This window comes from Phaseolus vulgaris, chromosome 8 (assembly GCF_000499845.2).
Source record: "Phaseolus vulgaris cultivar G19833 chromosome 8, P. vulgaris v2.0, whole genome shotgun sequence".
Lineage (NCBI taxonomy): Eukaryota > Viridiplantae > Streptophyta > Magnoliopsida > Fabales > Fabaceae > Phaseolus > Phaseolus vulgaris.
Window position 1 is genome coordinate 57,787,314 of NC_023752.2, and position 12,882 is coordinate 57,800,195.

Genomic DNA, 12,882 nt, shown 5'->3' on the forward strand with positions numbered 1-12,882 from the left:
AAAATTGTGTATTGTTGATGATTTTTTTTTAAGTCCGAGTACAAGCATATAAATGAAAAAAAAAACTGAAAATATGAAGTAAAATAATAAATACAAATAAAATCGGAAATTATTCTAAAATATTTATAAGTTCTTCAATCTTATTTTCAACCATATTCATCATGTGGTAAGGAATTCTCAGAAAAATAGACTAAATCTATTTGTTTGAATTGAAAGATTAAATTCATTGATACATAAGTATAGAAATTTTCTCATCTCTTGAAAAGTATAAAACCAAAAGTAGAAAAGACATAGTTAAGAAAATGAAAAAGACATAAAAGACAAGAAAAGATGAAGAAAGAGAAAAGTGAAAGTGGTGAATGGCAAAGAGGACAAAGAATTTTGTGCTTTTCACAGTTTTATCTGTTGATGGCAGCGCCAAAAGAAAGTGCTTTTATAGGTGTCTTCTCTATCTATCAATCATAACCTCACTCTTCAAATTCATTCTCTTCTCTTTTCATTTTCCTTTCCCTTTTCCTTCTTTCTTGCATTCTCTCCTCTGTTGCACTCATCATTTGCAGCACATAGTGAAAAACCACCCTGGTTTCTCACCAGACTCCACAAGGAAAAAGAATCGTGGGGTCCACTTATCTCACACACCATGTCACTTCACCGTGAGTGACCCGTGTTCAACAATCTCTCTTGTTTTAAGGTTTCTTTTTGCTTGTTATTATGGTAACGACATAGTATAGACACACAGAAAATAATAATAATCAGACATATTAAAAACTCTGTGTGCTTTGGGTCTTTGAGTCGAGAGACACTGTTAGATTTCCAAGGCCCCTCTTTTTTTTACACACAAACAAACAAAAAATAGGGAATTTTTATTTTTTTTGCTATATTTCTCCCATCAGATCACTGCATAATCATAATGCTGTTTCTCTTATATCATCTCTTCTGATCCACTTCTCTCTCTCTCTCAAAGGTCCTCCTGTGTCAGGGTCTCAGAAGAGAGAGATCACATACCTTGCACACAATTCACACAACTCGTGCTGGGCTTCAGAAAGACTGAAACTTTCTCCTTAAAAACTTGTGGGTATTTATGATCTTTGCCTCACTGAGTCATTACATATAGATTCTCAACTTGGGTGTTCAAAATGTTGGTCACTACTGAGGACAAGTCTCATGTTGTTGTTGTTGTTGACATACACAGTAATGGCTGTTGTCACCGGAGCTCGGCCGCTGACGAGGGGTGTTCCGACGCCACCGATCACTCGCATGAGGGGCAAAGCTCTTCCCATGATCCTGGCACTGAGATAGTGGGAGTGTGTGAGAAGGAGAGAGGATCCTCTGCTTCAGAGTGTTCAGTGGAGGTGGATCTGGAGGAGGGTTCAGTCCTCGAAGTTAAGGTGCATTTGGATAATGTGGAGAGGGATTGTAGGATTTGCCATCTCAGCATGGATATGACCAACCATGAATCTGGAACTCCCATTGAGCTGGGATGCTCTTGCAAGGATGATTTGGCTGCTGCTCACAAGCAGTGTGCTGAGGCTTGGTTCAAGATCAAGGGCAACAAGTAAGTTCACTTTTATGTCTTTGGAATGACTTGGTTCTTGGCAAAGTATTGTGAATTTGTAGATTGATCAGTACTACTTACTCGCTAGTAGTTTACTACACACCATTTTTAAGCTGTTGGCTTTTGTCTTTTGGAGAGAAGTTATGAACAAGGTATCTCTAGTGGTCTTGCTTTAATTTGAGATATGGATAATCTATTTTTCCCCCAAATCTGGTGCTTTGACTTGACTTGTCTGTTTGTTGTTTTCTTACTCTTTCGCAATTTAGCATATGCTTATGATACGAAGAGGATTTGGGATAAAAGGCAGGGTCTTCTTTTGCTAAGAGAAAGTCATTGTGTGAGCTAAATTTGGCCACATTTTTCCCAAAATTGTTCACATCAAAATTAAATGCTTAAAGAAAGATGTTGGAGGGGAGATGAAAATATCATCATATTTGCATATCGGACTGTCCAAGCATGTTTGATTTGCTTCTCTACCTCTTTATCCAGTTGCTTGTGAACAAATTGAATTTCAAAAGTATGTCTGAGAGTGAGGTTTTGAAGGAAAAGGAACAATGAATTTAAGTTCTTGATAAATATTTTCTAATTTTGGTAATTTTTAAACAAAGAAATATAATGATATCCTAACCTTTTGTTTATTTGAAGAAACAATATATAACTTTCAATTAAAAAACAACAAATTTTTGAAACCTCATTTGTTGAATTTTTGAAAGCTTTATTTTTAAAAAAAAAAAACTAAACTTGCCTTCAATGCTTTGTTATTTTTAATCAGACAGCATGTATGGTCCATAAGTAAAAGTTGGTGTGTTATGAGAAATTTCTTGTAAAAGAAGGATTTTGTTAAAACAGTACATTTATGGAGGTGGGTATAGTTTCCCAATCAAGAAAGCCCTAAGTTAATTAATGTTAACCTCAAGGGAGATTAGTATAATCACCCCTTTATTTATTGATCTGGCCCTTGTTATTAAATAGTCATTTCTTTTTCTTTCTTCAAAAGAAATCATGAACAAGTGTATCATTCACTTTGGACTTTTGTGACACATTGACAGCTGAATTTCATGAAGTAATAATCACCTATTGTTGACAGGCTCCAGTAATTTTCAAATTCATAAGTTTAATTGTTAATCCGTAGAAGCATCATGAAATTTGCTGCATCTAGATTGTTTTCCCATTTCAGAAAGATATTTCCTTTTTTTACACTTCTATTTTTCAGAAAGAAACATGTTATTTTACCAGTGGGATATCAAAACACCAATCCATAACAGAAAGTCACAGACTTCAATTCATATCAAAGAAAAAATGTCATTTTGGAATTGTTTTTTTGACAGCCTTGTGAGCATATTGAATGAAGGGAATAAAGTTGAAGTTTGAAAGGATTGTTGTATTAAGTGAGTAGAATCGGTCATTGCTAGAAAATATAAGTTCAATTATTCAATGTTTGATTGAAATTTGAAGGTTTACGACACTTCAGTCTCTAGTTTATATCAAGTTTATAGGAATTTTCGTTATTCTATAGAAAGATATTAAGATGAAAATAATAGATGAAGGTTTCTTCTTCCTTTTTTTTCAAATAATCCATGTGTAAGTTGTTCCCAGCCCAAACAGAGAACATAAAGAAGTGACAGCAGTTTGGCAAGTCAGTTATCATCTGCTGCTATTTGTTAAAGTGAACCATTTCAGAAACTGTTTCGTATGACTTTACTTGTTTTTTCGGTAAAATATGGCTCAAGATCATTAAAATGCAGCTTCTATTGGTTCATGCTTTTTAGTTTACTTCTGCTTGTGTATTTAAACTACTAAAAGTTACTGCAATAGTGTTATACTTTTGTATGTAATAGACTTGTAAATTGTACTAAGTATTTGATCTGTATGATTAACAGAACATGTGAAATATGTGGATCAATTGCACGCAATGTAGCTGGAGCTATTGAAATTCAAATGACAGAACAATGGAATGAGGCAAATGATGCTTCCACGGTACCACCATCAGGAACAGCACCACCCACAGAAACTAGAAATTTCTGGCAGGGTCACCGTTTTTTGAATTTCCTACTAGCCTGTATGGTCTTTGCATTTGTCATATCCTGGCTCTTCCACTTTAATGTACCCTCTTGAATTCCTGTTTAACTTGAGGTTGAAGCAGGTTAAGATGATGGGGGGTTATTAGACCAACCTATGCCTCTTAACACAGGTATCAAACTCAATACCTGTGTCTGCATAGTTTATTGGAACTCTTTCTTTCTTTCCATGTCTTTCTTTCTTTCCTTACTCAACTTAGAATACCACCATGGATGCTTATGGTCATTTTCTTAATTAAAGTTATATAACATGCTCGTTTCCTATCTTAGAAATTGTACTGGAATGGATAGCTTAACTTGGAGGGTTTGTACTTTGTACAATGCACCTCACAATTTTGGATAATTAGTGCATTACCTAGTTTTAACCCTATGATATGGATGAGAAGAGATGAAGTTCAAGATCCAATAACTTTCTAAGTTAAATTGTTGTCCTTTGCATCAAACTTTTTCCTAATTCATGCTTGCTCCAATTGTGTTCCACTTTCAATGGAGTCATTGCTCCAAGTGGATACAAAACCCTCCTTGGGAAGTTTATATTTCATAACCTTAAGCTAAACATCTATTACCCTCAAACTTTGAACCTCAAATATTACACTATATATCCATTTTCTTCAAATAATTAAAAAAGCAATGATCACCAGCTCTCATATACTGCAAAGTGAATTTATCTCCAATGGTACACAATGTATTGTGTTGAGTGAGTATTTGTAAAATTAATTTTTGAAATAATGGCTTATATTTGGATGTTTCTATTCTAATAATAGGTTAATGATAAAATTCATGTATTTTTTTTATTTGACACAGAAATTGCTAAAGTTGTTTCCATTTGTTTTAGTGTAAAAAAAAATCCTATTTTTTTAAAAATTACGCATTTAATTAAAAAAAATCTAATTCTAGTCTAACGTTAAACCAAACTGTTACTATATTGAACTACTATGGTCAGTCTAAAGATAAAAAGTTTGAGTTTGCTTTAACATCAAACAGTTATTTTCCCAAATTTTTAGTAAAAAATACACATTTTAATGAATCAATCTTATCTAATTCTACTATAGTGTTCAATCAAACTTATACTAAATTCAACTATTAGGGTTGTTCTAGAAATGAAAGTTTGGGCAGTTTGTGTGAAATCTTAGATTTTAACTTTGTTACTATCATTATATAAAATAATGGATAGTAAATCTCTTTAATAAAGAGTGGGTACTTTTGTTTATCGTTTACAAGAAGAAAAAAAACAATAATTTGTCCACTTACAAATTATGCTGTCTCTGTTTCATGTTTATTGACGTTTAAGGTTGCTATATTCAAATTAAGCAACATTTGATATATGTTAAATATTGTTGAATTCGGATTAATAATTTTTGTTTTTCTGAAAAGAAACTAAGATCTTGGTCATTTCTTAAAAGTACAGTTTTCTTACCAGGTACCAAATTGCTTATAGGCAACTAAAGTAAATTCAACAAAATTTAGATTATTGTAGGGACAAGATTGTCTCTTAGCCAAAATAAAAAAGTGTACATTAATAATTATGTTTAGCATTGATAAAGACTTAGAAAGAAGGTAAAAATAGATTTTGATTGAGACTTTATCCTCCAAGATTCGTACAATGATTTTATTCCCATCTTAATTAGGACTAATAAAGGAACATTGGTGAACAATGAATTTTTAAAAGGTGACATTCGATCCACTGAATCGAAAAAATTATTCCAATAACAGTGTATAATGATATCTTGAATGATTGTTGCATTAATATTTTATCACTAATCATTTCATGATATAATGCTTTACTTTCTCTAGTGCTCCGAATATCATTGTAAAGATTTTTAATATATTCAACACAAGTCTTATTTTAATATTAATTTAAATATATATTTTAATTTCAACAAAAATATCGGTTAGTTAAGTTTATGACATTTTTAATCATTCTTTTTAGTTTTTATTATTGACTGTAGTTAGTTTAAGCCTAAAAATTAAAAAAATTATTTAGTGTAACTAAAGTAATAAATATTATTTCAAATTAAGATTAGTATATTTTTAATCACATAATTTAGTTAAGTATTATATTTATTATTTAATATAAATAAGATAGGTATATATTCAATTCAATAATTTATTTTTAACGTTGTATTTTTATTTAAAATAATTATATTTTATTTATAATTGTATATGCAAAGTGAACGACGTTATTTAGATTCGGTGGAACGTCTCCTGTATTTTCAAAGAGTTCTTGCAAATGCCTTGCCTTAACTACTATTTATTGTAGTTGTATCTGCTTTAAAGGTGTCTTCAACCAACCGATCGATCATCGAGACCAATTGACATGACTCGTCCGATACCGACTAATACAATAACTTATAATTTACTTTTTATATATTAATTTTTGTATCATAATTGTTATAACATATTATAAATTTGGATTTTGACTCTAAAGATAAAAATAATACTAAATTTTTTGTCTGATAATTAATTAGTTAAAGAAATGAATAATGTATATAAACTATCTCACATTTTAACTTATAAATTAAATGGGACAATTAATCATACCTAAACAAACATTTAATCATAATAAATGATTAAAAACTATGAATGATTTAAAAATATTCTTTTGTTTCATACAATTTTTAATCTTCACATTTTAAATATGTTAAATTATAATAATTATTAAAGTTATAATTTTGACTCATGACTTATAAGTCAGGTTGAACCAATTCTTGAAATAAGTTTTCTTTAATTGGTACACCAAATGAATGACTTGAAAAAGCTCATCCACCAAAGCTCCTTCCAATATTATAAATTGCAAATTGATCCGTAAACATTTGTAAAAAAAATAGGAAAAATATAAGAAATGATGGTTTGATTGTGTTTTAATAATCTTTTGAAAACTTTTCCTAAATATGTTTAACTGTGATTATTTAAACGATAGTTTTACATGGCAAGTCATTTGTTTAAGTCTTTTTTAACTTATATTTGGTTTAATGGGATGTGACAAACACAACTTTTTATAACTTAACATATTTACTTGTTTTAAAGCATTTTTTTAAATTTAGTGTTTTTTAATAATTCGCCTTCTTAAATTAGTTCATACAATAATAACATGAAAAGTAAAAAAGATAAGAAAAAAATACACACGATATGTTTATATTGGTTTGACTCACACAACATACTATGTCCAAATCTTAATCAATAGATTGGATTTCATTAAGTAGACTAATATTGTGAATTACAAATTATTATTCTTTGAACTCATAGTCACTTATAGCTAACTCCTTGAGTATTTTTTGGGTTTGTAGTCACTCTTGGTTAACCTCTTGAGTGTTGTTTGGAATTGTAGTCACTCTTAAATAACCCATTGAGTATTGTTTGAGATTGTAGTCACTCCTAGCTAACCCCTTAAGTATTTTTTGGTCACTTCTAACTAACCCCTTGAGTATTATTTACGCTTGTAACAACTTTTGACTAACCTCTTAAGTATTGTTTGGGCTTGTAGTCACTCATAACTAACCCTGTGAACATTATTTAGGGTCGTAGCCACTCATAGCTAACCTCTTGAGTATTGTTTGGAATGCAGTCACTCTTGACTAAGATCGGTTATTCTTTGAACCTTACTACTCCTGAATCAAATTGAGTATTTTTTATCCCAACCATTCTTGACTCAAAATTGAGTAGTCTTTGGATCCAGCCACTCCTGACTAACACTAAACATTTGTAGAACTTAGTCACTCCTAATTAAAATTGAGCATTCTTTGTTAAATAACTACTCTTGACTAAGATATAAAAAAAATATTACAAATAAGTTTATAAATTCTAAGGTAACTATTTTAAATAATAAACTTATTATAATTTGTTGTTGGCTAAAATTATACCAACAATTCATAATAATAAACTCTTGAGCTTTTGGCCAACTTGGGTTTGGCCGATTTGATATAGTCCGATATGGGTGGTTAGTCCTATCTCCACTTCAATTAACATGGCCTAATCTGAACTTTGTCTGACATGGGCATGAATCGATTCGGCCTGATGTGGAATCGATTATACTCGATTCAATGTGGGTCCAACTCGACTTGATCTGATATGGATCCAACTTAACTCAGCTTGATGTTCACCCAACTATGTTTGAGGTGATATCAATTGTCTGGTGGCGAAGCTCAAGTGATTCAAGTCACAATCGAATCGTGACGCCTGGATTGTTACACTCTTAAGTAGAAAGAGTTGTGCTCTGACTATTATCTATAAATTTTGGCCTAGTGGTAAGCGTTAGATCCAACAATTAGTATCAGAGTCAAGGTCATAAGCTTGATTCCCAGTGAGACAATTGTTGAGAGAGAGATTATTGTAGGTTGCACAATTGTCCTATGGTGTAGATAAGGTGTTGAGTCACAATCAAAGAGTTTGATTCCTAATGTGATAGTTGTTGAGGGGGAGATTGTTACAGGTGACATCAATTGTTCATTGGCGGAGGCCAAGTGGACCAAGTCACAGTTGAATCATGATGCTTTGACTACTAATTATAAATTTTGTCCTAATGATAAGTGCTCGACCCAACAAATTGAACTATCCCCAAGGTGAGTCGATGCTACTTGACCTAACATGGACACAACTTTACTTGGTCCAACACGACTTAGCAAAGTGTGAACCTAACTCAAATCGACTCAAGGTGGGCTTAACTCAACTCGACCCAAGTGGAGCCAAAATGACTCAATCCAAGGTGCCTCGACTTAACTCGACTTGATCTGGACTCAACATGGACCTAACTTGATTCGACTCATGTGGACCCGAGTCAAGTTAGTCTGACAAGCATAACTCAATTTAGTCCAACGTGGACTTGATTCAACTCAACATGACATAGACCATACCAACCTTGGCTTGACTCTAACCTAACTTGATCGACCTACTTGACTTGGGCACAACCTCAACCATGTCTATCTTGACGGGACCGACTCATACATACTTGGCCTTTACCCGAATCGACCTGACCTAAACACGACCTGACTTAGCTAACATGGTTTCAATCTAACTTGGCCAGACATGAGTCATCTCAACCTGATTTGACTTGTTTGAAACTAAACTCAACTTCACTTGTACTCAATTTGACTTAACCTATCCTAACTCAATTTCACGTCTCGATAGGACTTGCTTCACACCTAACTTAACCTGACCTGAACCAAAATCTGATTACATGGGCTCATGTCGACCAATTTGAGATGATATTATCTTAGTCTAACTTGACAAAATTCCAATCTGACTTTGTTATTTTGAATTGTTTTTCACGTGGATAAAGATTTTTTTTTTCATTTTTAAATAAAATAAGTTTTTTTACTTTAAAATCGAACATATTGATTGTCTTTGTCATATAGGATTTTTATTGCTATTTTGATCTTATACAATTTTTCTTTTACGAGTTATTTGGCATGTGGACTTTTTAACACCCAACCCATATGATTTAAACAATGTTTTAAGTGTATGAAATTAACATTAATATTATCATATTTATAAGATATTATATTCTTATCTAGATCTTAATGCTTTCATCACAAGTTTAATTCTTTAATCAAATTATGAAAAGAATTTATTAAAATTAAGATTATAAACTTTTAGGATAACTGTTTTAAATAATATATTTATTAGAATTTGTTATTGGCTAACATTAATTCATAATGATAATCTCTTAAGCTTTTTCTTATCCTAAATAGTGGGTCGCATATAGAAGGTGAAGCTAATACAGCTGTAGTGAGAAAGAAGTTAGGTTTAGAAGAAAAAAGAGAGAGGAATGAGATGATGCAGCAGAGTCAGAGTATGACATAAAGGTGTCTGTTTATTCAGATGGTGAGGCAGCATAATTAGAATGCTATCATTAATACTAATAAATTGGAAACCAATTTCTTGAGTGAATGCACGAGTTCTTGCCATTAACTCGGCGCAATTAACGCTCATTCCTTTCTCACCTAAATCTCCATCTCATCTCACCCACTACACGTGTCAACTTTTTTTTTTTTTCATTTATGAATATATGAAAAAACAAAATACACTTCATTCATAATATATGTGTATGAGTTTTAAATGTAATATAGTTTAAAATAGGTTAAATAATGAAACTTACTTTACTCATAACATTTATAAATATATTATTATATCTATTGTTTAGAGTATTATATTTAGTATTCAATTAAATATTTAATTTAAAAAATATTGTTTAAATTTTGTGTAAAACTCACAGTCATACAATAAAGAGAACACGGATTGCAAGAAAATAAATATTTAAGATTCTCTTAATGACATTTTACTATGTACCTCAACATAATAATAAATAAAAACAATCCTATTTTATTTTTTGGTACTTGTCAAAATAAACACGAAAAGAACAGAAAAGAAAACGAAAGCTTTGAGTTGAGATGGAGTGTTTCACCCGGGGAGTATACGTTTTCTTCATATTTTCAAGATGGGAAGCATGTTTTGATTATTTGAACATTCTTTTCGTAAATAAATATACACTAATGGAAAATCGTGATTATATGACAATATATTATCACAGTTATAATCTACCAATACAAAAAATAAGGCAGTAGTATTTTTATAATAAATTACAAACTTATTATTATGTTAGAAATAAAAATGACATAAAAAAATATAAGTTTTTGTTATGTGACTTATAGTTTTAACCGATATAATTAATAATTTTAGAATTTATAAATTTGTTATGTGCATATGCTAGTATTTTCCATAACTTAATTACGTTTTCTTTGGATATGTTTCTCGTTCTCATTCTACTTCATCTTCTTTAATACTGGTTTATTCTTGCCATCTCCATTAAAGTCATCGGATCCTCCAACTTTAACCAATTCTTCAATGTCTCCACCTCAATCAATGCTCACACACCTCTAAAGCCTCCCATACCTCTTCCCGCTCCAACATCTTGAAGCACTTTGGGATCCTCAACGAGAATAGCGTCATGTTTGACGAGTTTGAGATTGGGGATTTCAAGGAGGGCGAATCGGAGGAGGTGAGGAATCTGAACCTCGTCGCCTAGGATTTTGAGTCAACTCCTAGGAATGACTGTGAACAAGTTTGGAATGTGTTCGTGCAACATTAGCAAGCAAATATCGTGTTTGGACAATGAGGATGCGATTTCAAAACTCAAGTCAATAGAAATAGGACAAAAATTCGAGACAAAAATTCGAGAGAAATTGTTTGATTCAATTGTCTAAAGGTTACCATTCCCCAATTCCTTGGCCATGAATTTACATTTATCCTTGGAATTTTTGCAGACATTTTCACCCAATATTTTTTATATGAACTTTTTGCCCTCCTAAACTTTTTTTAGCAAGTCCATGTCGGTCAAAGTCAAACCTTGTGGTTTGAGACAAATTGACACATTTAAGTGTAGATATTAACATTTTAAGTCTCAATAGAAAAAAGTTATGAATGACATGACAATCTTATAATAGGTTAGATTAATCCTAGTTTACATCTATTTTAACAAAAATCAGTTACAAACTATTTATAAAATGTTATTTAGTAAAACTAGTTAACAAAATGATAAGCAACAAAAAGTCACTATTATAAAAAGGTAATAAACAATTTACAAACAAATTACATATGATTAACATGTCATATTTGTAGTTCCACAAAATAAGAATGACGAACAAAAAAATCTAAAATTCAAGAGACCGAAAATGTATTTTATCTTTATTAATTGTGTATTAGTTATCCTATGAAAAGATTGTACGTCAATTTATTATCGAATATAATATTTAAATTACTATACTGTTTTGACTATCAATTATATCATTGATTATACTTAAAATTATAGTAGAGAATCTCAAATATGAAAGTTATAAAAAAAAGTTATTATTTTAATATTAATCTCACCTATACTTAAAAATAAATAAATTTATTTTGTAAATCGAACAAAGCAATTTATGTAAACAACTTGATTTAATTTTTAATCAATATTAAGCTCCTCATACATCCTCATTAAAAAAAATGAAAATTTTATTTATAAGCATGAACCAACAATTAACATTAATATGTATATTTACGTTAAATTTGCAGCATACAATCAAGTATTTGTCTGATTTTATTTTAACATTTTAATGCTTTGTTTAATTAGGAGAGTGAATTTGAGATGATTTGGAGGAATGGGGAAAAATGTGAGAAAACATGAGATTCTCTGGATTAAGATAAATAGAGTGGAAAATAAAGAAAAATAAAAGAAAAAATTATGAAAGTTTGTGAGTGACTTGAATAATGTGATTGAAATTTTAATTTTTTAATTGATAAAAAAATGAAGATTATAAATTTTCCATTATATTTAAAATTATCTGGAAAAGAAATATGATCTATTTATTTATTGCATTCTAGTTGTTTATAATTAAAACATTATTTATGATACTGTCAAATAAATGAATTTGAAAAAAATATATAAATTATGTAACATTGTCCTAACATATGAAAAATGGTTTGATATTAATCAAATTAATGTACAATCCATAATATGAAAAAAAAAAAAGATTTTAGAATAATGTCTCATAAAATAATAACAATCATATAGGAAAATGTGTATTATTCAAAAGAGTCAGGAAAGTAATTAATTTGATGTTACGATTCATATTCTCATTTAACCATCAGGTTCAATGTGTTTATTCAACAAAGTTGTACAAAAACTCGGAGTCACCACATATGTAAATATGAGTCACCATTTAATATCAACATTGACCCGTAATCGATTATCAACCAAGGATAATCAGTTATACAGTAGAAAACACACTTAAAATCGACTATGGCACTAGTATAACCGATCACCCTTTAAAAAAAATACAATGTGTTCATTCCAAAAATTTGTACAAAAATCTTTATTTGGGTCACCACTTACGTAAACATGGGTCACAATTTAATATCAACATGGACCCATAATCGATTATGGCACATGGACAACTGATTACCATTTCCAGAAAAAATACGTAATCGATTATGGCAAATGGATAATCAATTATGCTTTAAAAAAATAGCGCGTAATCGATAATGGCGCAAGAATAATCGATTATCCTTTTAAAAATAACCTATAATCGATTATTGATCATTTGAATGACTTCCATAATCAATTATGAGTGTCTTCTCTCTCACGAATACATAGAGGGTCACACGGCTTTGTTCACCAAAAATGAAGGGCACCAACATAAATGACTACATGTTACGTGACTTTCTACTCATTTCTTCAACCATATGTGAGGATCCTCTTTTCAACTTTACCCATTT

At 30.6% G+C, this 12,882-nt stretch overlaps 1 protein-coding gene across 1 annotated transcript; it reads left to right on the forward strand.

Annotated features, from left to right (window-relative positions):
* Positions 1–515: 515 nt before the first annotated feature.
* On the forward strand, positions 516–3,906 carry LOC137826498 (uncharacterized). Its single transcript, XM_068632475.1, has 3 exons — positions 516–653; positions 965–1,555; positions 3,436–3,906. The coding sequence occupies exons 2-3, from the start codon at positions 1,137–1,139 to the stop codon at positions 3,668–3,670; spliced, it is 654 nt and encodes a 217-aa protein (XP_068488576.1). The 5' UTR covers positions 516–653; positions 965–1,136; the 3' UTR covers positions 3,671–3,906.
* The last annotated feature ends 8,976 nt before the right edge of the window (positions 3,907–12,882 follow it).

Excerpts from the sequence above, each read along its gene's own strand:
- LOC137826498 (XM_068632475.1), top strand. The coding sequence starts at position 1,137 with ATGTTGGTCACTACTGAGGACAAGTCTCATGTTGTTGTTGTTGTTGAC. Across the intron at positions 1,556-3,435 it reads TTCAAGATCAAGGGCAACAA|AACATGTGAAATATGTGGAT; the intron begins GTAAGTTCACTT and ends TATGATTAACAG.